This window comes from Delphinus delphis, chromosome 19, assembly GCF_949987515.2.
Source record: "Delphinus delphis chromosome 19, mDelDel1.2, whole genome shotgun sequence".
Classification (NCBI taxonomy): domain Eukaryota; kingdom Metazoa; phylum Chordata; class Mammalia; order Artiodactyla; family Delphinidae; genus Delphinus; species Delphinus delphis.
The window spans coordinates 46,006,899-46,034,233 of NC_082701.1; the positions used below are offsets into that span (position 1 = coordinate 46,006,899).

Consider the following 27,335-nt stretch of genomic DNA (forward strand, 5'->3'; position numbering starts at 1 on the left):
CAGTACTGATCCAGGTTTTAGCTGGTGCAAGGCAAAAAATAAAGACAAAACAGCCAGCCTGCGTGTCTTTCTCTTTGTCTTTCTATCTGGTATAAGGTCACCAACTAACTGTCTTTTCTTGGGAAGGACGGCCTTTATGCGACTATTTTCTCTTATAAAATGTTTGGGTATAAAAGTTCTTTTAGGAACTTGTGGTTAGAGTAGAAAGTAACAAAATAAAAAGTTAGCAACCCTGTGTTGACCCCCTACTTTTCTTTTTTTCTTATATTTGTTGGTGAAATTCAACAGTCTTAGGAAGCACCGCAAGACAGCAATGATCTACTAGAAAGAATTCTGGTTTAGGAGACAGGAAACTTCACCATGTGCCTTGAGGCAGGCTGCTAACACCCTCTGAGCCTCCCTTTCTTTAGGTGTAAAATAGTAGTAATAATTCCTATATTGGGGATTGTTTTGAGGAATAGATGAGATATTTCGTACCAAAGTGCTTGGCTCATAATAACAAGCAGTAAATGGAGGCTTTTACAACTGGATGGCGTGAAAGCACTTTATATGTTCCAAAGCACGGCACAGCTCTGCGGTGCTGTTATTAGCTAGAATTTACATTTTGAAAACATCAGTCAGATGATGAAGAGCTTCCAAATTGAAAACGCATGTGTTATCAAAGTAGCAATAAATCTTTCACCGCACAGAGCACGTAAATGATGCCAACAAAGCTGGCTTTATTGTTCACAAACTGGCATGACTCATAATACAGGACATAGTCTCAGTCTAGTTACGCTGAGTGCTTCTTATCTGTAAGCTGGGAGTGAACTTTGAAGGGATGTTTTCTTTGAAACTGCTTGAAAGTTTGCAAAGATGGCTCAAGTATAGGGTTTCTTTTTTCTTTTCTTCTTTTCTTTTTTTTTTCCTTTACAGCCCAAGAAGCCTAAAGCCCCAGACAATCCATTTCACGGCATTGTTTCCAAGTGTTTTGAGCCTCATCTCTACGTGTATATTGAGTCCCAGGACAAGTGAGTGATGAACATTTTGCTGCCTTCTGCATATCTCGCTCCTTGGGTCAGGGCTGGGGCCTCGCAAGGGCACAGCTCCTTCTAGAGGTTGAAGGAGGGACTTGGGGCACCCGTTACCCTCCCTGGAAACCTGTTAAGGATGTTTATCGGCCTTTTGAGTGTTATCATGTATTGTGTCCATAAATCTCAGAAGCCTGGGTTTGACTCTAACAAGGTTCCAAACAGGTCCCAGCACCTACTTCCCAGGTGGGCGCTGAGCCCGTATCCCACTCTGTATGTCAGCTCGTGAGGCTTTACAGTGTCAGGCGCTGGGAAGTGGAGAAAGAAAGCCTCATCTCTAATGTATATGTTTTCAAGTATAATTTGTTTTAACTTTTCACTGTGAAATCATTTAGACTTACCAAAAGGTTTTAAAAAGCTCTCATATACCTTTCGCCCAGAGAAATGTTAACAGTTTACATAACCGCAGTTATCAAAACAGGAAGGTACCCTTCTCCCACGAATGTCCTTTCTCTGGTCCAAGATTCAATCATGCATTTAGTTGTCAGGTCTCTTTAGGCTCCGTTAAGCTGGAATAATTCCCCAGTCTTTTCTTTGTCTTTCATGACCTTGACACTTTTAAAGAGTGTTTGACCAGCTATTTTGTCCAAAGCCCTCAATTTCTGTTTGTGATGTTTCCTCTTGATTAAATCAAGGTTATGCATTTTGGGCAAGAATACCACAGGGGTGACATCGTGTCCTTCTCAGAGCCCAGTGCATGATGTCAGGAGGCATCTCACCTGGATTTGTCCTGTTATTGCTGAGGTTGACCTTGACCACTTGCTAAAGTGATGTCTGCCAGCTTTCTCCCTGTGAAGCCACTATTTTTTGCTCTGTAATTCATAAGTATCTTGCAGCAGGGGGGGGAGGGGATACTTGGGGACTATGTAAATATCCCATGTCTCATCATACTTCGCCCGCTCATTTTTCACATCCCTTGATGATTCCTGCCTGAAACAATGATTACTGTAGTGTTTGCCAAACGATGGTCTGTTTCTGTCATTTCTTCTATATTTACTCATTAGGGTTCTACTATAAGGAAGAGCTTCCTCTTCTCCCCCACTTGTTGATTTGTTTGCTTTTTCCTGTTTGGGCTGATGTGTTATATTTTCTTTGATGAATTGTCATCCATTTAACGTATGTGCTTTTTACAGAGGGGCTCCAGAAAATGTTTACAAAGCAGCCCACTGCAGCCAGGTTCCCTCACAGCCAGAGAGTATGGTCATGTTCCAGTATCCACTGTTCATGCAAAAGACAGAGATCCCTCTTCATCCCTGAATCTCTGTCCACAGCCAGAGCAACTGTGGAAGGCCCTTCCATTGCCGGAAGGCACGTTTTGGAAAGGCCCAGTTTCTGGAACAGGCCGAACTGACCAGAGACAGGCTGGTCCAGGCTCTGAGGAAAGGCCCGTAGCCTAAAGAACACACGCTTGGGAGGACCAGACAGTGGGTCACACAGGGAGGACAGCAGCTGTGAGAAAGTTCTTGAGGGGAGTTCTCGGGGAAAGCATTTAGGTGCTGAAGTCCAGTCCTTTTTTTTTTTTTTTTAATGCTTCTTTCAGTTTAGAACATTCTTGCTTCCAAGTATGTTTCAAGGGTAAACCATCAGCTTAAGAGAACATTTCAAATGGCTATTTGTGTCTTAAATGGAACATTATTGTTATTCAACTATTTGATTTTGTATCAGTAGATTGCTTCTATTCTTTTCTTCCCTGATTACAAAATGCTTCATATGAAAACCCCAGAAAATTACCTTTGTAAAAGCGCTTCTAGTTAACAAAAACAACCTCCTCACCGCCCGCCACCTCACACAGAAAAAGTTGCCTTGACATTTTTTGTCTCGTAAAGCCCCAGTTTTCCTCCTGCTCTCTATCTATTGGGCTTGTGTCTGCAGGCGTGCAGAAGGGCAGTAGTTACTATTGCCGTTTAGTCCTTTGAAAACACCCTCTCTTCTGCATTCACAAAGTTTTCTCTCAGGATATTAATAAGACACCCTTACGGGGCCGGAAAAGGAGCAGCTCTTTGCCTGTTAGATGAACAGGTCTTGGAGCAGCCCACCCGTATGACTATTTTGGGACAAAGCCCTCTCTTCTCTTATCAATCCAAATTCTTATTTCTTAAAAGGCTTAAAAGCTATTGGGTCCAGGGTTTAAAGTGCACATCTGAGATAACCACGTACTTTCTCAAAACTTATCTGGTCTAAAGAGTCAGTTTTCTGAATTATCTGGTGTAATTCTGGGATCTACTCTTTTCGCATGGCCTTGATTCGTATAAAGCACACTCATTGTTCGTGAGACTTTGGGCAAAGAGCCAGCCCTCCCTTCCTTAGGGACTCTCCGTTTCTGTATGAAAAATGCAGTGCTGGCCCCTCATCCTGCCGTCTGGCCTCGCTGGGATGTTTCCACAGCACTAGTGCAGTAGCGGAAGCTTCTCGTAGGAGAACTGCGTAGGCTGTGCTGTTGTCGCTCCAGAATAAACAGCAAAAGCTTGAAGTAGAAAATAGAGTTCAAGAAATCCGTTTCCTCATCTGTTACAGGAGCGCATCAGACAAATAATGCCTAAAGCAGCAGGTTATTAACCTCTTTTGAGTCACAGATCCCTCTGAGAACCCGATGAAAACCACAGGTCCTCTTGCCAAAAAAACATCCACATAAACCCACACGCTATCTTGAGCACAACTTCAAGGGGTTCTACGAAGCTCGTCCTCCCTTAAGTCAGAGAATCCTAAGACCGGGGAAGGAGCTCAGGTGGGGACTGATTTGGGACAAAGTACTCCTCTTGTTGTAGTTCTGACTCAAAAATCTGCAAGGGAGGAAAATCTGAGACCATTCGCAAGTTCCCCGATGACTGAGACCCAACCCAGGGTAGTGGAAAGAGCATAGGCCTGGGTGCCAGACAGACCTGGACTTGAGTCCGCGCTCCGCACTCCCCAGCCTGGGGCCTTGAGCATGGCCCTAACCTCTCCGAGTTTATTTTGTGCTCTCTACGGTCAAGTGAATAATGCCCCCCTCCCAGGATTAGCGGTGAGGAGTAAATGACATGACATGTTGTCACTCGGCACAAGTAAACAGCACTCGGGAACTGTGCCTGCCCTGCCCTTCCGGTGATCTTGTTCTGGACTGTGGTTGGGTGGCCTGCTTGGTGCTGCCAGCTCTCTGTGGGCTTGGCATGGGGTCCACTCTTCCGTCTCCCCAGCCTCCCACCTGCCCGGGGAGAGTCCTGGCGGCACCTGCCCCAGCCCAAAGCCCAGCCTTGGTAGGAGGACTGCGGCGCCGGTGCCCAGGGAGGAGGAGTGGGGATGTCCCTCGGCCACCTCTTAGCTGGCTGGGCTGAGCTGTCCTCCTGTGCTTTGAGCAGTTTTCTCAGTTTTTGTCTATGTCCAAGGAGGAAGTTAGTAGTGTCTCTTCTACTCTTGGGGATGTAGGCGTTTTCTTTGGCTGACTTGCAGGAGAGATTTCTCTCCATAGGCACTTTCTTCACTCCATTCAGTGACATTCTCAGTCCAAGAAATTATTAGGGACTCCATTTCTGCCCATTCTCCTGAGTTCCCTGTCATAGCTTTCATTGAAATAGAGCCCGCCACCTCTTCTAGCTGGGTGAAGCCTAGAGTCTCTCTATAAACTAATGTTGCTTGTTGTTTGTTTTGAATTAATTTCAAACTTTCAGAAGAGTTCCAAGAATCGTACATAGACCTCCTGTGTATCCTTCACCCAGGTTCCTCTATTAACAGCTGTCTCTCCCGCCTCTGACACACACACTGACAGACACACACATACTCACGGATATATGCACATACATGTTGTTTTTCCTGAGAGATTCAAATTCTCAAATTTCAGGCAAGATGCCCCATTACTCCTTAATATTTCAGTGTGTGTATCCTGTAAATAAGGACACATCTATGTAACCGTAGTACAAACCATCAAAATCAGGAAGGTAACATTGATGCAGCACTCCCATTAAATCCATAGACCCTATTCCCTTTCCCCATTTGCCCCAGTCCTGTTTTTTATAGATCTCAAATCCATTCTGGGATCACAGGTTACATTTATTTGTCATGTCTCTTTGGTTCAATCCAGAAGAATAATCTGTTCTTTCTTTATCTTTCATGACTTGGAAATTTTTAAAAATTAATTATTTTATTTTATTTTTGGCTGCGTTGGGTCTTCGTTGCTGTGCGCAGGCTTTCTCTAGTTGCAGCGAGCGGGGGCTACTCTTCATTGCCGTGCGCGGGCTTCTCCTTGGTGGAGCATGGGCTCTGGGCACGCAGGCTCAGTAGTTGTGGCGCACAGGCTTAGTTGCTCCACGGCATATGGGATCTTCCCGGACCAGGGCTCGAACCCGTGTGCCCTGCATTGGCAGGTGGACTCTTAACCACTGCGCCATCGGGGAAGTCCCACAACTTGGAAATTTTTGACACGTGTAGGCCAGTTACTTTGTGGAATGTTCCTCAGTCTGGTTCTGACTGTTGCTGGCTCATGATTTATGATTCATACAGAAGTGGCACCATGTTCTTCTCAGTAACTCTTGTCAGGAGACGCACGGTATCAATGTGTCCCACAACTTGTGCTGGTCAGTTTTACTACTTGGTTTAGATGGTATTGGCCAGGTTTCTCTATTAATTAATAAGTAATTAATAAGTGTTGATTAACCTTGAAACCATATAAATAGCCTTTTTCTCATCTTTCACTTACTTATTTTACCATCTGTTAATGACACTTGCCTGAATCACTTATTACTAAGATAGTTGCCAAATAATTATTTTTCTAATTCCATCATTTCTTCTACATTTATTCTGTTTTAAGAAACAGCCTTCTCTTTTCCCCATTTATTTGTAGCAGCATGGACAGATTCCTATTTGTGGATATAGGAATTTGGATTCCTATTTTATTCAATGGGTTATAGTCATTACTATCTTTTTTTTTTTAACTTTATGCTCGAATAAATTTAGACCTACAGAAAAACTTCAAAAATAGTGCAGATTTCCCATATTCCCTCTCCCAAGCTCCCTTAGTGTTCACATCTTACATAACTGTAGCACAGTTATTATCAAAATCAGCTAGTAAACGCTGGTACAGTACTATTCACTAAACTCCAGGTCTATTTGGATGTTACCAGTTTTTCCACGAATGTCCTTTTTCTCTTCCAGGATCCATCATTATTTGTTTTAATGCCCAAATTGTCCTGGTTTCGGCCCCTCCCAGCTAGTTTTCCATGCTTTTGCATGCCCCTAGCGTGTTTTGAGTACTTTCTTTCTGGCCCAACAAAATATACCAGGCTCGTCTTGTACTTTCCTAACCCAGCCCTGGAGTCATCCATTTTTCCAGGATCCCTCGTTCCTTTGGTGGGAAATGACATTTAGAAACTAAGTCTGCGCGTTATATGTGTTCATTGCTGCTGGGGTGTCGTGCTTCTGAGTCCTCTGAGCTGAGAGACCCAAGCAATGTATGTATGTGTATATCTACCTATCTATCTACTTTTATACCTATTTATATATTAAAACCTGTGAGTCTATGCCAGTACCTCCAATTCTAACCTAACCTCAGGGTTTACTGGAGTGTCCCCGTCCCATGTCTGTAACCACCTTCTACAGCAGTGAGAAGCTTGGTTCCCAGGATCCTCCATGTATTCACCTGCTCTATTTACCTGTGTGGAACCCATCTCCCAGCTGTGCTCAAGCCAGAGCTTGGCTCCCTGCTGGCCACACCAGAGCCAGTTCCTCTGCCCCAACCACAGGGAAGGGGTAGGGGTGCATATTAGTCGGCGCATCCTTGGATGAACAAGTTCTGTAACTTCCTGGGGGTCTTAAGCCGCTTTGCCCGTACTCACCTCCTTGCCCACTTTTTCTGACGACCCTCTTCCTCCCCCAGAGCCATCACTCCTGTACTTTCCAGTTAGAATACTGTTTCTGTGAATGTCAGCTGCAGACCCACCAGAAGAAATGGCCTTGGTCATCCATACCTAAGCTTGGTGTGCAGTGTGGTTTTCCTTCTCACCGTGTTTGAATCTTCCCCTCTGCTGCCACCGCTCTGCAGTAGTCTTTATTCCTAGGTCGTTTTCTGTATCAGTGGAACTCCCAGCAGTATTTCACATGGCGCCCCCAAAATGCTTATACGGTTCTTGGGTTAAAAGCTCAAGCTACAGGGAAGAGGATAAAAGACACCATCTGCATCCATGACGTGTTTCCTTAAGCTGCAGAGAAAGTGAATCACACCAATAATCGTAATGCCATGTATCTGTGTAGCGCTTTAGAGTTTTGAAATCAAAGCATCGGATAGTGGTTAGAGCTTGGCTTTGGAGTCAGACAGGCCCCAGTTCGAATTCCAGCTCTGATAAATTCTGTGGCCTAGGGCAAGTTATCTTATTTTTCTCAGCCTCAGTTTCTTCATTTATAAAACAGGGATACTAATGCCTTCCGCTCAGGGCTGTTGTGAGGATTAAGTGAGATTGTATTTATAATGTAGCCAGTGCAGTGCCTAGTTTATAGGCATATAGCCTAGTGTGAGAGAGAGACCAAAAAAAGTTTTTGGAACACAGCATGGAGGGTTAAAGGTATGAACAGTCTGCTGTGGGAATTCAGAGGTGTGTATGAACCTAACTGCAGGTCAGACTTTTCTCAGTCTGTGTCTTCTGCCTCAGCCAACTCCTCTCCTTCTTCCCGTCCTCTCCCCCTCACACCGTGTTCTGTACTTACTTCTGACTCCAGGCCTTTATTCTCTTGCCTGAATCTGCTGTGGAATTTTCTCTCCAGTTTCCTCTGTTATTTCCTTTGTCTAAAACAAATTGGTCATATTGTCCGTACTGCAAAACTAGCATTTTGTTGCCATCTTGAGATCTAAAGATCATAATCATGAAGGTCCTATCTCCCCCAATAGGTCACAGCCTCTAATGGACAGATGCTGTGTCTTTACCCCCCGCAGCACTGTAATCAGGACTTGACCCTTTTTAACCTTTTACTTGATTGTAATTGCTTTAGGGTATAAAAGGCGCATCCCTGTGATTCCATTCAACAGGTCAGCACGCCCCGTGTTCCTTTCTCCAGTAGTCCTTCCTATAAGATCCTGCCAAAACTCAGGGTAGTGTTTGGTGCCTGGAAGAAATGGTAACCTTTGCTTTTTTTGTTGTTGGACTCATTTATATCTTACACTTGCTGCCCGCAGCGCCTTGTGCATACGAAGTGCTCCATCCATATTTGATTGGATTGCATCCCCTTTGCAAACTCTCGAACTTTACCCGTTCCCATCCGGGTGACTTGTCCTCTTCTCTTCTGTGAAGGTATTTGATTACTCGTTGTCTAGTGTCTCGTGTGGCATAGAAGCAGGCTGATGAAGAGCGCAAGATGGAAGTGGGGAGGGGTGGGTCACTCTGGTCTATTTCTCGTTCACACCAGAGAACAATGTCAACAGTAACCCAAGAGACATTCTGCAAAATATGGAAGATCTTTAGTGTTTGGTTTTTTTTAAAGAGGAAATTTTGTCTCTGTTCTATGATCACAATTAATTTACAGTCTTACTCATCAGCTTGGCTCCGAAATAGCAGGTAGATGAGGAAGTATCCTGGCTTCAGCTTCCAGCGGCATTAGAGGAGTGGTTCAGGCAAAAATGCCTTGGAGCTCTCGCCCCTGTTTTGGTTGGCACTGTGGATTCGGAGGTTAGAGTCTCTCATAGGAAGACTCGAGAGGAACCCTCCCCTGCTGTTCTATGCTCTCCTCCAGTGCACCAGCCCCGACCCTTCCACTCCCATCCCTTAGGAACAAAACGTGGAGGTTGATCCGCCGAGTACGTGTTGGGCACCAACGTAACTGGGAGCTTAGCTGCACACGGAAGCTTGAGGGCTGGGCCTCGGGGGAGCAGAAGTAGCGTAGACATTATCCCTGCTCTCAAGAATCTCACGATAACATACGTGACACAGAGAAGAAGATTCTACCACTATAAAGCAAGCAGCTTTCACCTTCTCTGCCAACTTCAGCTCATAAGAAGTGACTGGCTACAGTGCTGTCTCAGGAAGGCTTCTGAAATTACCCTGGAGATCAGTGAGAAAGACACAGCCATTCCTGATGAGCATGGCCTACCACGGGCCCAGGATGGGAGAAGGTCAGCATGTTTCCTGAATAGTTGACACCCTCACACTGTATAATGAAATGTTAAAAAAAAAAATAGTCGTCAGTGTGTTACAGATGACAGAAGTTGCAATTGAGATAGAGGATGGGTGTGAGTAGGAGTTATCTAGGTGCCTCCTGAGCTGAGCTGGGAGGGTGAGTGGACAGGTGGTGACGGGAGAGTCACCAGGGGGCGCATCCAGGCAGATGCACAGAGTCAGGGATAGAGATGGAGCAGAGCGGCAGCTGAGGGGAGCCTGGCTGGAGCATGGGGTCGCTGTGGAGGAGACGTGGGAAATTAAATGGAAAGGTGAGACAAGAAGAGGGTGTGAGGAAGGAGGGTGGACACGCTGGAGCTTTCCAAGGTCAACTAACTCGCTCCTTCTCTGCTTGCTAACCGTCACCACCATCACAATGGACTGTCCTAGGCCTTAAGTTCTTTGAGGGCACAGTGGCTATATCTGGATGTAATAAACTTTCAATAAGAAAAGCTCTTGAGTAAAATGTCAATTTTCTCCTGTTCCTACTCATTAATACTGCATGTGGTTCTTGTCTTTTTCTTCTTGACTGTTATATAAATACAAAAAAACAAAACAAAAAACACTGCTGGTTTCCTGTAGCCTTAGACAGCAACTAAAAAGATGCAAAATGTTAAGAGGGGTGGGAACACCCACCTCTCCCCCATTTTTCATAGAGCACAACTGTGCAGGGACCAATTAATATAGCCCTGCTGGATGTGAACAGTGATGACTCAGTGTGACTGAGGCAAATTCAGTGATGTTTGAATGGGAAATGGGAGAAAGTTGCAACCATCCTCATCACCGTGACCTGGGGCAAGCCTGGAGCGGCTCAGTATTTTCTCTCCTCCCAAGATTTCTTACACCTTTGCTTTTGGAAGTTGTTCAGAAGAAACTGCATTAAAGGAGAAAGAAAGCATTAGACTGTTTCTTTCCAGTTTCTCTTTGTTTAGTTGTCTGTGTGCTGGGTACCTTTAGGTTAATGATATCTAAATATTTGCTGACATCATAACGTTTTTGTGTTTGAGGAGGTAGTAGGGTAGAGTGGGTAAAAGCATGAGGTTTAGAGCCAGGCTGCTTGGGTTTTAATCCTGGCTCCTCCACTCTCTGGCCATATGACTTTGGACAAGGTCCTTTAATTTTCTGCACCTCGCTTTTTGAAAAGGAGGATAGTTTTAGTCCCTACGTCATAAGGTTATTGTGAAGATTAAGTGAAGTTCACGTATAAAGACTCTTACAAAGAGCTGACATGGTGCCTGGTATACCATAAGTGTTCAGAAAATGAACACTGTCATTATTTAGGGTTTTCATTTGTGGAAAGGGGAGCTGGTACTGATAAAGTAGTAGGACCAGTGCACACACTTAAGCGGTAGATTCTAGGCTCAGCTCTGCCACTAAATCGTGTGACAAACTTTCTGGGCCTTATTTTTTTCATCTCTTAGAGGGTCCAATAACACCTTATCTTTCTCCCAGGGGTTTGGGGTCAAATGCGATCATGAAGTGCCTTGAAAAGTATAAAACAGCACAAATGCCAAATTTTATCACTGCTGTTGTTGTAGGAGTGGTGGTGGTAGTTAATGATGATATTGATAAAAATGGATCCAGGTTCTAAAAATGTTTTAAGTTAATTACTTTTTATTGAGGTACAGTTGATTTACAGTATTGTATTATTCCCGGTATATAGCAAAGCGATTCAGTTATTTTTTTCAGATTATTTTCCATTATAGGTTATTATAAGATATTGAACATTGTTCCCCATGTTACACAGTAAATCCTTGTTGCTTATCTGTTTCATATATGGTAGTGTGTATCTGTTAATCCCATACTCCTAATTTATCCCCCCCCTTTTACCCCTTTGGTAACCATACATTTGTTTTCTATTTTTGCGAGTCTTTCTCTTTTGTAAATAGATTCATTTGTATTGTTTTCTAGATTCCACATATAAGTGATATCATCTAATATTTGTCTTTCTCTGTCCGACTTACTGAAACGGGTCCAATTTTAAATGTAAAAAGCATGAGGAGTGATCGCCTCGCGGCAGTCAAGCACGTTTGTTTTCTCTTTCTTGAAGTAAAATAACGTTTCATGTTTTCTTCCTCCCAGAAACCTTGGGGAGCTGATAGATCGGTTCGTGGCCGATTTCAAAGCCCAGGGGCCACCTAAGCCCAACATGGATGAGGGGGGCGCCGTGCTCCCCAGCTGCGCCGACCTCTTTGTCTACTACAAGAAGTGCATGGTGCAGTGCTCGCAGCTCAGTACCGGGGAGCCGATGATCGCCCTGACCACTATTTTCCAGAAGTACCTCCGAGAGTACGCCTGGAAAATCCTCTCTGGCAACCTGCCCAAGTGAGTCCTGTTCTTCCTGGTCTGACTGGAGAAGTGAGATTCTGAATATACCTAAGTATGGAAATCTTTAAGGAAATCCGCCCTGAAGCTGTTCGCTAAACTGCCAAGAGTTATCAGGGAGGAAAACACCCTTATGGAGTTCCCAAGGGTCTGAGACTGTTTCCTCTCAAATGGGATTCCACAGCTGGTCAGGACCGCCAGAGGAAGTCAGTACTGCCACGCTGGCCACTAGCATAGGTCGGATCCTGCCACGGTGGACTCAGGGGAGTCAGTCCCATTATAGACGTGCTTAGTTTACATGGATTCAGTGATAGGTACTTGGCAAAAGAAGTGGGGTGGTGGTAGCAATGACTTTTGAACAGCAAGGGCAGTTTCATTCAGGCCAGAGTCTCTCTTATGGTGTGTGTATCTTGCTCTCCTGGGTTGAGTCTAATGTTTAAAGATGTGGTAGGATTTGGGGAAAGGTGGTTGCATAGCATAGCTCCTAATTATAGCGACTTTACTCTGTTATTCTGGGGCATTAAAATATTGTTATATAGCTTATTACTTGAAATAAATGGATTGTTCGACTAGAGTTTTAGAGATATTTTGGTTATATAGCAATTTCTATTGTAATAGAATATGATCTGAAGCAATGCTTCAGAATCCAGTAATTATAAATCACTCCCATAGCTAAATTCAACAGTTTGGAATTTAGTTTCTGTCACTGGCACTAAAATGTGTCATATATAGGAGTTTTACATAATTGGGAGGAAAGAAAAATAAAATCCCTTCGCTCTACAAGAGATTTGAAGTAACAGACATGTTTTACACATGAGAATTTCTTTGAATATGATAAACATTATTTTTAAATTTTTGATAACTTTTATCCTGATTTTCAAAATACTGCAAGTTTGTTATAGTTTGTAAAACACAGAAAAGCACAAAGATGAAGGTAAAAATCACCACCCAGTGAAAACAGGTTTAACTTTTCAGTATACATTTTTCTGTTCTTTCTTTATATGTGTAATGTGTGTGACTGAATGCTTCTGTTTATTCGTTTAACAGGACTGGACTATAGTGCTTATAGTTTTATACCCTGCTTTGTCATGATGTGAGCATTTTGCCATGTGTATTAGTCAGTGTCACAGCAGGAAACAAATGGTACTCAGCTGGGATATTATTACTAAAGCCACTGTTCACAGAAATGGGGGCAGGTGAAAGGAACCAAGGGAGGATTCTGAAGCATCCAAACTCTAGTGGGTAATTGTTACTACTTTAAAACTCACGTGACAGCTAGGGCTGTGGACAAAGGGCTGCCTAACAGAAACTGTAGTCATAGGGGCCACGGTCACTGCCAGGACCACACTGAAGCAGAGGGAGCAGGAAGGCTAGTTGTTACTCTGACTTCTCTCTCCTCAACCTCTCTGACTTCCTACAGCCTCTGCTGATGGCTGAAACCAACAGGAGCCCAGGGGGCTGGGGAGCCTGGGTGAAAAGTCTGCAGAGGTCAGTCTCCCAAGCGGTGAAAAGGGAAGAGAAGAGCAGAGAACAGTCAGCACAGTAAAAATATTCAAGACACTTTTTTTTTCCAGATTTTTTTTTTTATGTATGTATGTATGTATGGCTGCATTGGGTCTTTGTTGCTGTGTGCGGGCTTTTCTCTAGTTGCGGCAAGCGGGGGCTGCTCTTCATCGTGGTGCGCGGGCTTCTCATTGCGGTGGCTTCCCTTGTTGCGAAGCACGGGCTCTAGGCGCATGGGCTTCAGTAGTTGTGGCTTACCGGCTCTAGAGCACAGGCTCAGTAGTTGTGGCGCACGGGCTTAGTTGCTCCGCGGCATGTGGGGTCTTCCCGGATCAGGGCTCGAACCTGTGTATCCTGCATTGGCAGACGGGTTCTTAACCACTGCGCCACCAGGGAAGCCCCATCAAGACACTTTTAATGATGCTATGATGTTCCCACATACCGAAGGCCCTCAGCTAACTTCTGAGATTTCTTATTGATCATTCTCTTAATTGACCATTTATGTTGGGTTCAGTATTTTGGTATTTTAAATAACATTCGGAAGAGCATCCTTGAACAGAAGTAGAACTACTGGGTCAAAGAGTCTGAACGTTTTTTTAAGCTCCTGAAAAATACCTCCAAAAAAGTTGTACAATTTAAAGCTCTTAACCCATAGTGGAAGAGACAGCCAGTGTCCTCATACCCTTACAAGTACTAGAAATTAAGATGTTTTCAAATCTTTGATTACCTAAGACTGGGAAGTTTAGGGGTGTGTGTGTGTGTGTGTGTGTGTGTGTGTGTGTGTGTGTGTGTGTGTGTGTGTGTGTGTGTGTTTTAAAGGAAAAATTTCTCTTATTTTTAAGGTAAATGTCATTGATTTCTGTCTTCTTAAAAAATAGACTCTCACAGTTGAAATTTTATTTATAACTGCAGGAAGTTATTTTAAAAACTGCTTTTTTATTTTTTGTGATCACATGATTAGATCAGTAGGAAGAGATGACGTGCTTTTTTGTTTCTTGAGGCAGTCAGGCCTTTGGCCAGGAACCATGTCTTAACATTCACTTCTGAACCCCTCCACAAGCACGAAGACAAGCTCCCATGCAGAATTTTCTTAACTGAGAGAAACAGTTGGGGAGCCAGCTTTTGCACTACACATGACTCTGAATGAGCTGTACAGATCAGGAAATGCCACGCTAAGCAGAGAGGCCGCTCAGCAGAGCAGAGTCATTGTAGTTAACATGACTGATGGCTGGCTCACTGTTGGGATCGTCTCTTCCTATTTCTGATGGTCAGAGAATTTAAACAAATGACAGTCAAGGTCAGGTCACTCGGAAAGGGCCTCATTGTGTGTGGATTTGTTTGGGCCACGTCCAGCCTCTCCTTCCCCTGTTTCTTTGTCTTACAACGTGCAGTTTCCGGGTCAGGAAGCAAATGAGGAGTCCTGGCCTGACTGGTCCCTATGCCTTTTCCTCAGAACCACAAGCAGCGGCGGTGGGTTGACCATCAGCAGCCTCCTCAAGGAAAAGGAGGGCTCAGAAGTGGCCAAGTTCACCCTGGAGGAGCTCTGCCTCATCTGCAGCATCCTGAGCACTGCAGAGTACTGCTTGGCCACCACCCAGCAGGTGAGCCGCCCGGGCTGCCCTTGCGCCACCTCCTCCTTTTCCTGAGCCGCCTGGGCCACTTAGCTCAGTGGGTAAGAATATGGGCCCCAACGAGGCCACACACAACCTTGGGCAGAACAGCTGGTCTCCCACAGGGGAAAACTCGAGGTCCAGCCAGGGGACGGCCCAGGCAGCCCCCTTGCAGAAGGACCTTGTTAAAAGGAGACTGGGCGAGAAAGTATGACTGGTCTCCTCCCCAGAGCTGTGTAAGCTACTCAAAGAGCATGACGTGCCCTCTTGAAAATAGGTCAGCAGCCCTGTCTCCCACGTGCTAAAAGCAGTTACAGTCGTAGTGGTGGTAGGCCCCAGCCTTGGTGGTGATGAGTCACAACCAGTGATTCCATTCTCAGGAGTGTTACCAGGTCATTGAAAACCCTTTGGGCTTTTATGTGTCTCCTGAAATGTATGGAGCATATTCTCAATCTGCAGAAACAAATAACCATTGTCTGGATGCTGACGTTCAGGAACTGGGAAGCAGGAAAGGGTAATGTCTCTGCTGGAGCTCCCATTAGCAGAAGGAAGACCAGAAGAATTTTCTGTTCAGCCTTAGATGTGGGATTAGAAGTTCCTTTCCACATTTCCAACCCTGCCAACCCTTCCCTTTGGACTTCTGTGAGAGCATACATTTCCATTTTAAGCCACCAAGTTTGTAGTAATTTGCTACGGCAGCGTTAGGAAACTAATTATAGGAGTCAGCCTGAATGAACTCTACTGGTCAAAGATGAGACATACAAGTATCAGTGAGAGTATTAGCTACAGTCGATTGTAAACATCAAATATGTTTAAATCCATTTAGTTATAATGATTTTTAAAATTCACTTATCACCTTGGAAGATACTAAGAAACCACTGGTATGAATGGAATACTGGTAAATAAAGGAAAAGTTCTTATCCTGCCTTTCCTATCTGACTGTACCTCAGGATAACCAAATCACAGACAATGGGAAGTATATTTTTATAGCAGATTTTCAGTTCATAAATGAAGAAGAAAAGATACTGAATTCAAATATCATTCTTTTATACTTCTTAATGGAATAATAGATCTGGGCATTGACCATCAATGGCTGCTGACATTACAAAAAGAGAGACAACCAAACATCATGTTATCTCCTGATGGAAGTACACAGCACTATCATGAAGGAGTTTTCTTTTTTTTTACTCTCTTTCTTTCTTTTTCTTTTTCTTTTTTTTTTTTTTTTTTGTTGGTGCTGTGTGACTTGTGGGATCTTCATTCCCCGACCATGGATTGAACCCCGGCCACGGCAGTGAAAGCGCCAAGTCCTAACCACTGGACCACCAGGGGATTCCCATGAAGGAGTTTTCTTTAAAAAAGAAAAATCTGAATCTGATCAAGCTTTTACATCAAGCTACAATTTACAGGAAATACAAGGGATAGAGGAGCATGCTAATTAGTACCTTGTGGATACAATCAATGAGATCAAACTATGAGAAAATCTACGGGGCAAACAACCTAGTTTCCTTAAGAAAAAATCACAGGGGTTTGGGGGGGGGGGGTTGCAAAAAGAAATGGAGGGAGAAACCAAAGAGACTTGAGAATCCAAGCAATGAAGAATTGAAAAATAATACTTAGAAAACAATGCCAATAATGTGTCAATATCGGTTCATTAATTGTAACACTTTTACGCTTAACACCTTAACACCTGCATGAAAACAATGCCAATAATGTGTCAATATCGGTTCATTAATTGTAACACTTTTACGCTTAACACCTGCATGTGCCATTCCCTCCTTCAAGAGATCTTTATGAAGCACTGATTATGTACCAGGCATTGTATTTGGTATTAATTCACAGAGGTGAACAGAGTAGACAAATTTCTTACTGTCATGGAACTTAGAACTAATAAAGAAGCCAGATAATAAGTAAGGCAAGATGTAACCTCAATTTTGTTCTAAGTGCTAGGAAGGAAACAGATGTTGCAGTGCTAGTTAGGGAGTTGCCTACTGAGGTAGAGTAGTCAAGGAGGGCCTCCTGGAGGAGGTGATATTGAAGCAGAGACCTGAGGGGTGGGAAGGAGACTGCCAAGTGAGGAGCTTGGAAGGGATGGGCAGTGGGGGGGCGGGGTGGCAAAGCAAAGGAGCTGGCTAGGACGGGGGAGCAGAGAGTGCTTCGGAGACAGGAAGTAGGACGTGTGAAGGCCCTGGAGAGAGGAAGTAGGACGTGTGAAGGCCCTGAGGGGGAAAAGACCTGGTGTCTTCCAGAACCTTAAGAGGTCGGTGTAACTGAAGCCAGGCGGACAAGGGGGAAAGCAAGATGCGGGCCCTGAAGCTAGACAGGACCCAAATCATAGTTAGAAGTTTGGATTTTATTTTCAGTGTTAACAGGGAAAGGCCGCTAGAGAGTTGAAGCCTTGAGAGCCTGCGCCGTAATTTTTCTCCTCAATCCCTTATAAACGTGTAGATTGTTTCCAGTTTTTCACTAATATAAACGACAGCAGAATGTGAGCTTTATGAGAAGAGGATCTTATCTGTTTTTTTCACCAGCTAACTCCCTTATGCTATGACAGAGCCTGGCACTCTATTTAGAATAGACTTTCAGTAAATATTGGTTTAATTCATGAATGCTGCAAAGAACACGTGTGCGTCGCCGTACCTTGTTCTCATTACTCGTTGAAATATCTTTCGAGATGCGAAATCGCCGGCCGAAAGAGTGTGTATATTTAAATGTTTGCCTTTTAAATAAGTTGCCTTCCCAAAAGGTTACATTAATTTACCCATTCCTAGGAGTCACTTTTAAATCTAAGACAAAACATTCTCTATTCTTAGAGTTTCTGTAATAAATAGGTTTAGGGATGCTAGGTGAAGCAATTCCCAGGATGTTTTGAGGTATTTACAATTCCCGGTCAGTTGTATTTTTCTTCGAGGCTGCTGGAGCGTGGCCAGCGTTTCTCCCCGCTTGGCTGTAGGATGATGCCGGCAGAAACTGTGTTTCTTTTGTTTATTTTGGTATCCCTCGACACCTTAACGCGGTGGGTGGCCCAGCCCAGCGCTCAGGGAATACTTTACCTGATTTTATTGCGACCCACCACTGGAGGCTTCCAGTGTTGGTGGGTAAGCCAGCAGTTCACGAGGCAGGGAGTATCCTAAAAATGGGGATCTGTTTAAATTGTCAGTGTGTCGTGAGAACCAAGTACAGTGCAGGGCCAAAGGGCACAGGCTCTGGAGGAAGTTTGATTCCCAGCCCTACCACTCACTGTCCTGGGTAGGGCATGCCTCCATCTTCTCATATATCAAAGGAGGATCATAATAGAATCTTCCTTACAGGGCAGTGAAAATTAAATGAGTCCATACACGAAAAGTGCCTGGAATTATACCGGAATCCTCACACTCAGTAAATGTTAAGTATTGTTACGTTGCTCCTTCCTATAAGCATTAAGTATGTCGTTCTCTCTGTTACTCTCTAACAGCTGGAAGAGAAACTCAAGGAGAAGGTCGACATAAGTCTGACTGAGCGAATCAATCTGACTGGAGAAATGGACACATTCAGCACGTATGTACTCGCGCGCCTGCTCGAGGCCCGCCTTTCCCCCTGCACGGAGCAGCGTGTCTCAGGCCGTCAGCGTAGGTTACTACAGAACCTGAGAAGTTTCCAGGGCCTTCTGTTGGATCAGGATTATTTTCTCCACCAGCCACCAAGGAGCCTTAGAAGTTGGTGCCGCTGCCCCCCATCCCGCCTCCTCAAATACAATCATTTTTAGCTTTTGGGGGCTTTATTGTTGCACTATCTAGAATAACAAGAGAAAAGAAATCCCCCCTTGGCCATCCCTGCAGGAAGGTCAGGTCCAGGGCCTCCTATCTGACCCGCTAAATCTACAGAGAGCCAGCCCCACCTCCAGTGTTTCAAGGGTATAAAGGGTGAGCAGCCTGATTTTAGCCACTGGGGGGCGGGGGAGGGCAAGTGTATTTGGGGTGGAAGAGTGTCCAAGGAGTTCAGCCTGTAAAGCCTTCTTGAAACAGTTATTGCCCTGGTGCTACCTGGCAGGATTTTGTCCTGGTCGTTAAATGAGATTTGGGAAAGCCAAGCTTCTGCTTTCACATCAGCCACTTACTGAGGAAAAGTCCAAATTCTCTTCTTAGGTCATTTTCTCTCAACTTCCCCCCAACCCCCGCAAGATCTGATTTAAACATTTTGGGTAAACGGGTCCTTTTGGAGGAGGTAGCAAAGAGGAATTCTGGGTGTAGCAACTGGGGAGACGAGCCGTGGAATCTGGTGTCCTGACTGAGTAGGAACACATCCGAGTGAGACCAGGACACACAGCAAGAAGGAGGGCGGAGCCAGAACACTCCTCCTTGTCATTCATTCCTTTCTGAAATGAAACTCAAGTTTTTCTGAGGAAATGGTGCATCTAAGTTTTACACAGGTGCCTGAAACATTTGGAAGGGGCTGTGTCGGTCAGTCGTTCGTTCACAGTTCACTTTTGTAAGCTGTGCCCACGGTAGTGTGTTTGATTTGCAGTGTCATCTCCAGCAGCATTCAGCTGCTGGTTCAGGATCTCGATGCTGCCTGTGACCCCGCCCTGACAGCCATGAGCAAGGTAAGCTTTTAGGAAGTGCTTCTTCCTGAATGTCCAAGAGTGACCCCAGGTGGTTTCTCCCCGCCCTGCCTGTAGCTCCTGCAGGCTCTTCAGTGCTTAAAGCACCAGTTGGGAGGAGAACGGAGCCCTCCAGGAGTTTGCTAAAGCACTCAATTGATCTTGCACCTGAAGTCAATTGCCTGTCCTTTGAGAATGAGACGGGGAGCAGGTGTGTTTCCTAAGTTTGAAGGAGAGTTTGCTTTTTTTTTTTTAAATCGTTTTTATTTATTTATTTATTTTTGGCTGCGTTGGGCCTTCGTTGCTGTGCGCGGGCTTTCTTTAGTTGCGGCGAACGGGGGCTACTCTTCGTTGCAGTGCACGGGCTTCTCATTGCAGTGGCTTCTCTTGTCGCGGAGCACGGGCTCTAGGCGCACGGGCTTCAGTTGTGGCACGAGGGCTCAGTAGTTGTGGCTCAGGGGCTCAGTAGTTGTGGCTCACGGGCTCTAGATCACAGGCTCAGTAGTTGAAGCTCACGGGCTTAGTTGTTCCGCAGCATGTGGGATCTTCCTCGACCAGGACTCGAACCTGTGTCCCCTGCATTGGCAGGCGGATTCTTAACCACTGCTCCACCAGGGAAGTCCGTGAGGTTGCCTTTGATCAGCATCTGACACGTGCCGAAAACCCTTCGTGTGGCGGCAGTCACTTCAGACTCATTTTCATTCCTGCCCACTGAGAAGTTTTTCCGACTCTCTCTGCGCTCTCGTGAGGTGCAGGATCATTTGATCAGGTTGCGGACCCTGGTTTTCTAATATCGTGGTGGCCCGTCAGTCAGCCCTCAGTCCGCAGGCCCCTCCTTTGGCGCTTATCACGTGCAGCTTCATGTTGCTCTTTGGCTTTTACGTGCCTGTGTCTTTTCTTCCTAAAAGAAAATCAGTTCCTTAAGTTCATGGACCACATAGAATAGAGAAGACTCATACTTGTTGATTAATTAAGTTGGAAATAGGCAATTCTTCATTGATTTCTAAGCCAAATAACACGAAGTTGCCCACTCTTTGAACCTTCTAGAGCAGGGGTCGGCAGACTACAGCCAGTGAGCCAAATCTGGTCTGCTGCCAGATAAAGTTTTATTGGAACACAGCCACGCTCATTCATTTATATATTATCTATGGCTGCTTTTGTGCTACAACGGCAGAATTAAGTAGTTGCAACTGAGACTAGATGACTCGCAAAGCCTAAGATATAAACAGTCTGGCCCTTTACAGAAAAAGTTTGCCAATGCCTATTCTAGAATCGTAGACTCTTGGAACATTCTTACAAATTGTAGAGAAAGAACTTCTCTGGGGCATACTGACCAGTAGCAGAGTAGAACACTGGCTTCGGAATCAGACAGACTTAACTCTCCTCATTTTTCCTTTGGGCGTGTTAAGCAAGTAACAACCTCTCTGGGCCCAAGTTACCTCATCAGTATGTGAAATGCCAGGATCTGCCTTCTGAGGAGAGTGACTGGTCTGGTGCCAATAACCGTTAGTCCTCTTTCCCTCTTGTCAGGAGTGGCCGTGTCACAAGGTTGTGTAAACACACATTTGCTGTGAATTTGGTTTTGTAGTAGATTGTAAATATTTAACAAAACTAGGGCTAAGACCAAAACTTAAGCTTTGGAGTTTTATGGCGCTCAGTGGGGAGTCCTGAGTAGCTGATGTCACAGAGTTTCCATTCAAAAGGCCCTTCCTTCCACCAATCAGATATGGATGTGTATTTCCAGCATCCAAGTGTTTACAAGCAGAATACTCCAAGCAGGCACAGGGAGACTCACTCATTTTCTGAAAGGAACGTGACTCTGAAGATTGGTTTTGTGGGTTCTGATTATCCCCTCGCTGCTGGGGAACACTCCCTACATCCTGAACATGATCTGTTCCGGCTGCCATCTCTCCTGCATTGCCACACACTTTCGATTGGAATGCAGCTGGCGAAAGAATTTTTACATTTACCAAAGGAAGAGTGGATTTTTTTTTTCAGTAAAATAACAGTTGTAGGGGGTTTAACACTCCAGGTGTTGCTTATATGAACTGTCAGTTCATTAGGTGGATTTCCCTCAAACTGCCTCCACCACCCATCTCTCCACCATACCCACACCAGCAAACACTAACAGAGACCATACCTCCAGAATCTTTTGTTTACATCATAGGAAAACCACAGATGTGGGAAGGCAGCAGCTGGGAGGCCGTTACTCTTTGTCTGAGTCTTCTGGAGTTCTAGCAAAATGAAATCCATGTGATGAAAATGACCAGATATAAACAAGCCAAGTGGTCACAAACTGATTAAACAAATACCCTCTGTTATTTGTGCCTGCCTTCTGTTCTGTGTAGTTTCTTCTAGGATTTTTTAAAACTTTTGTTTTGTGATAGTGCTTATTCCTGTCTGTGATTCCATCATTTTTGCTGCTAGTTGAACAGTTCATTTCAGACTCTACCCAGCACGGTGCTGGGAGTCCCAAGGCTGGGAAAGATGTGGACCTTATTCCAAGGTGCTTAGATTCCAGAAAGTGTGGGGTAAGAGATGTGTGAGATGAGGGGGCTTAAGGTATGAGGAAATCAGTACCAGAAGTACAGAATACACTCTTCTCAAAGGAGGAGAGTTCAGGACTTCCCTGGCAGTCTGGTGGTTAGGACTCCGAGCTTCCACTGCAGGGTTCGATCCCTGGTTGGGCAACTAAGATCCCACATGTTGCGCTCGCACGCCCGTGCAGCGTGGCCAAAACAAAGCAAAACAAACAGACGAAAAAAGAGGAGGGTTCACATCCAGGTGGGGAAGCAAAGAAAGCCTTCTTAAGGAAGTAGCATTTGAAACAGACCACCAAGGATGGCAAAGTTTTGAAGAGATCTGTGATTAGGAGGGCATTCTGAGCTGAGTGACAACATGAACACAGGTTTATAAAGTTAGGAAAGCTCAGCACCTTGTCAGCATTGCCAGTCTCCTTCCACGTCTTTGGAATTCCACAGAGCACTCTGAGTGTGCTTGTACCTATGTAGTCAAGGCTGGAAACAGGGCTGCCCTTGAGGAGCTTGTATTCTGGTGGGGCAAAAACTTAGAATAATTGATGCTGTAAATAACTATTTTATAAATGGTGAGAAAATGAGCATTGGGCTCGCCAAAGTGGAGCGGTGTTGTCAGATGATTCCGAGTTGAGGGAAGGAGGCTTCTTTGGCAAGATGGATTGAGCCAAGAAACTGAGTTATGTCATCCTCCTGCGAGGAGACCTCCTTCTCGTTGAAGGCACCCCATGATCTCCTTGGTTAGCATACTGGGCTTTTATGATTTGTCCCTTCACTACCTTGTTGGTTCTGCCACTCCTGTGTGTATAACTATACTCCAGCCTCTGAGCCACTTTTCTTTCTCTGAATGCATTACTTTTTTTGTGGCTTCCACACCTTTTCTCATTCTGTTCTTTCTGCCTAGAATTCTCTTTCCACCCTTGTCTGCCCAATTAGCTCACCCTTTAAAATCCAGTTCAAATGTCTGCCTGCTTTTAGAAAATCGAGGTATAATTCACATACAGTAAAATTCATCCTTTTAAAATGTATAATTCGGTGGAACCACTACCACCGTCTAATTCCAGGACATCTTCATCACGTGAAAAAGAAACCCCATACTCGTTAGCAGTCACTCCCCATTTCCCTGACAGTCACTAATCTGCTTTCTGTCTCTAGGGATTTGCCTGTTATGGACATTTCACATAAATAGAATCAAACACTATGTGGCCTTTTGTGACTGGATTTCTCCACTTAGCCTGATGTTTTCAATGTTCATCTATGGGGTAGCACGTATCAGTACCTCACTCCTTTCTATGGCTGAATAATACTCCCTTGTATATGGTTAAACCACATTTGGTTTATTCACTGATCAGTCAATGGACATTTGGATTGAGTCCACTTTTTAACTCTTATGAGTAATGCTATGAATATTCATGTACCTGTTTCTGTGTGAATATGTTTTCAATTCTCTTGTATACATACCTAGGAGTAGAACTGCTGGGTCATCTGGTAGCTCTACGTGTAACGTTTGAGGAGCTGCCAAACTGTTTTCCACAGCAGCTGCACCATTTTACATTCCTACCAGCAATGAGTGAAGGTTCTCATTTTTCTATATCAACACTCATCAACACTTTAAAAGAAAAATTATAGCCATTCTAGTGGGTGTGAAGTGGTATCTCATTGTGGTTTCAACTTGTATTTGCAGTTCCCTGATGACTAACACGTTGAGCAGCTTCTCATGTGCTTATTGGACATCTGTATATCTTCTTTGAAAAAATGTCAGTTCAACTCCTTTGCCCATTTTAAAATTGGGTTGTCTTTCTATTGTTGAGTTGTGAAAGTTCTTTTTATAGTCTGGATACTAGACTCCTTGTCAGATACATGAATTGCAGATATTTTCTCCTTTTCCATGTGTTGTCTTTTTACTTTCTTGATCATGTGCATTGAAGCACTAAAGTTTTAAATTTTGATGAAGTTCAATTTTTGTATTTTTTCTTCTGGTGCTTGTGCTTTTGGTGTTACACCTATGATACCATTACCTAATCCAAAATTATGAAGATTTACACCTATATTTTCTTCTAAGTATTTTATAGTTTTAGCTCTTACATTTAGGCCTTCAATCCATTTTGAGTTAATTTTTGTATATGGTGTGAAGTAAGGATTCAGTTTCATTCCTTTGCATGTAGATGTCCAACTGTCCCGGTACCATTTGTTGAAAAGACTATTTATTCTTTACCCATTGGGTGGTCTTGAGACTCTTGTCAAAAATCAGTTGACCATAAGTACATGGGTTTATTTCTGGACTCTCAATTCTATTCCATTGATCTGTATGTCTTTCCTCATGCCAGTACCACACTGTTCTGATTATTATAGATTTGTAGTAAGCTTTAAAATCAGGAAGTATGCGTCTTCCAATTTTGTTCTTTTTCAAGATTGTTTTGGCTATTTTGAGTCTTTTCCAATGTCACCATTTTTTGTCTCATCCAGAGTGTTTTCCTCCCTCAAGACACCACGGCACCTATACTAACTCTCTACTTTGTTGTACAATTATTTTTATATCTGTGTCCCACCCCCGTTAAGCTTTGAACAACTCATGGGCTGTGTCTTACTCATTTTTTGATCTCCACAGTAGTACTCCGTGAATGACTTTGAAAGTAAAAAAGACAGGAAGAACAAAAGTTTGTAGACACCCATTTGACCAAAGAATGGTGACAAAGTAAGACATAGGTAGTAACTCTCCTGAACAGATTTAGCTGGGTAGAGCTGGTAGACATAGGTTAGGAAACTTGGGCATCTTTATTGGAAACGGCAGGATTGTAGACTCCCGGAAGCCTCCAGGCTCATCCAGGTGCTGTTGAGGATGATGTGATGCTCCTGGATCGTACTTAATAGCAGGGCTTCTTTCTTCAACAAGTAGCATCCTGGAGCTGATTGAAGAAAAGTCAGAAATAGGAAATGCCCACATCTAGCTATTAGCTTCCCAGCTGTGGGCAAGAGCCCTGCTGCTGGAAAAGGAGAGGAGAACACAGAGGGGCAAAGTTTGGTAGAAAATCCACAGGAATGTCTTTAAACAAGCCAGGCCCACATGGAGGGAGTGAAATATGAGGAGAGTTTAGTGGTTTCTCTGAAACTGTAACCTAGAGATTACAGTAGTGTTGATGTTAAGTTATGTCAAAATTACCTTTCAGACCACTTTCCCCTCCCATATTGCATTATTCTCTTAGATGAGCTCTGTGAGATGATAGTAAGTTGTTATCTACCGAGCGCTTACCAGGAATCAGCACCCAAAGGCATTATCTCGTTTAATTCTGACAAATATGTAAGGTCCCTGTGTTAGTTCCTTCTCTCTTTCACAGATAAGGGAACTGAAACTCAGAGAAGTTAGGTCGCTTGTCAGATCTCTTAGATAACATGTGGCAGAGCCAGGGCTCAGGTCTCCCCTCTGTGCAGGATTGTACCACACCGCACTTACAGAGTAAGAGTCAGTGTTTTTGGCACACGTGGAAACTGAGGCAAAAATGAGCGTAAGCAACTTGTCTAAAAGCGCGGAAATGATGACAGTGTGTGCCCGGTACTGCTGGGTTCACACGAGTGTGCATTCACGCTCACTTTGACTATGAGCTCTTCAAGCACTTACAAGCATCCTGTTAGATGTTGGTCTTCAGCATTTCTCAATCTGACACTGACTTTCCTACAGGGGAGAAATCGGCTTGAGCAGCCAACCCAAGTAGTGCAGTCTGCTCTGCACGTTTCTCCCTAAAACTGATGAATTGTCCTTCTGGGGTGTGTGTTGCCTGGTTTTCTTTTTCATAAAAAAAGCCATATAGGTTTATAACAGTGAAGCCAAAATAAAACCAAGTCTCCTGATTCTTGAAAAGGAAGTTGTTTGGAGTGCTTTGGTGGAAATGTGAAGAGTTTTGTCTTTTAAATGTAAATTCTGTGAATTCTTAGGAATTAGTATGTCTGCTTATGGCCTTTTGTAGGATTTTTTTTTTTAACAAGTAGGATTAAAAAAAAAAAAAAATCTGTGGCTTCCTTAAAAGGTCTTGTGGTGCTCTCCTCACTCTGTCCTTTTCCCTAGGGCTACTCACATCACTAGATTTAAAGAATCTAAGTCTCTGTCCAAAATCAAACAAACTTAGCTTTTTGCCCATTAATGGTAGTTTTAAGAAAAAAAAAAACAAACCCAAATTAAATTTCCTTACAGTCTGGCATGTAATTTCTATTAGGTTTCAAGATCATGAACATGTACTAATTTAGGAGGCCGCCTTACTATCCCCCAAAGACATTTCGAAATAGCTAGAACAGTCCTCAAATCTGTTCTCATTTCCCTCTGTCATTAAAATGTAGATCTGTTTCAGGAGGCCCACAGAGCTCCATGGTTAAGAAATCCTCAATTTCATGTACCACCTATAATCAAAGCACATCTTTCTTTCTTCGTAAAAGAGATTTTTTTTTCATTATGACCAAAACAAATTACCTTCATTACAGAAAATTACAGATTTTTAAAAAGAAGAAAATTTGGGCTTCCCTGGTGGCGCAGTGGTTGAGAGTCCGCCTGCCGATGCAGGGGACACGGGTTTGTGCCCCGGTCTGGGGAGATCCCACATGCCGTGGAGCGGCTGGACCCGTGAGCCATGGCCACTGAGCCTGCGCGTCTGGAGCCTGTGCTCCGCAATGGGAGAGGCCACAACAGTGAGAGACCCACGTACCACAAAAAAAAAAAAAAAAAAAAAGAAGAAGAAAATTTAAATCACCCGTAATTCTGATTAATAGACATATTTCATTCTTTCTATGCATATACTTTTAAATTAAATAAGTTTATACTTTAGTTACTATGTAACCTGTTTTTCTCATTTAGCAGGTTTTAATAGTTTTCTGTGTCATTTGATCTAGAGCTATGATATTTTTAGTGATTGCATAGTATTCCATAGTACAGAGTATTTACTGTTAAAATCATAACAATAGTTAACATTTACCATGGAATTAATACATGCCAGGTACTATGTTATGAGCATTTGCTGTGCTGTCTTTCAGTAACTGTATAGATTATACACATTATCATCATCCCAATTCTGTGTCTGAGAAAACTGAGGCACAGAGAGTTTGGTCACTTGCCCAAGTCACTCACTTAGCAAGTTGCACAGACAGTATTAGAACTCATGACTGGTGACTCCAGATTCCTTCATCCTAAGTACTATCATCTGTTGCCCTTGAAATGTAAGTGATCATTTCACTTTTGATGGATTTTTGGCTATTTCCAATTTTTCACATTTATAAACAGTATGACAGTGGACAAGTTCGTGTGTGTGTATGTTTTCTGAGCCTTCATAATTATTAACTTCAGATTAACTGCCGTAAAGGAAATTGCAGAGATCTAAAGCTATGTAAAATGCTAAGATTTTTTGATAGATACTTTAAATTTGCCTTTAAGAAAGGTTATACGGGGGGCTCCCCTGGTGGCGCAGTGGTTGAGAGTCCGCCTGCCGATGCAGGGGACGCGGGTTCGTGCCCCGGTCCAGGAGGGTCCCACATGCCACGGAGCGGCTAGGCCCGTGAGCCATGGCCACTGAGGCTGTGCGTCCGGAGCCTGTGCTCTGCAACGGGAGAGGCCACAGCAGTGA

At 43.9% G+C, this 27,335-nt stretch overlaps 1 protein-coding gene across 1 annotated transcript in view; it reads left to right on the plus strand.

Moving 5' to 3' along the window:
* The window catches only part of VPS53 (VPS53 subunit of GARP complex), a 125,528-nt gene that overhangs the window by 71,528 nt on the left and 26,665 nt on the right, over positions 1-27,335 (plus strand). The window contains exons 13-17 of the mRNA XM_059998414.1: positions 916-1,010; positions 11,264-11,506; positions 14,463-14,610; positions 18,074-18,156; positions 19,123-19,201. Coding sequence (XP_059854397.1) covers positions 916-1,010; positions 11,264-11,506; positions 14,463-14,610; positions 18,074-18,156; positions 19,123-19,201 — 648 coding nt within the window. The remainder of the gene's footprint in view (positions 1-915; positions 1,011-11,263; positions 11,507-14,462; positions 14,611-18,073; positions 18,157-19,122; positions 19,202-27,335) is intronic.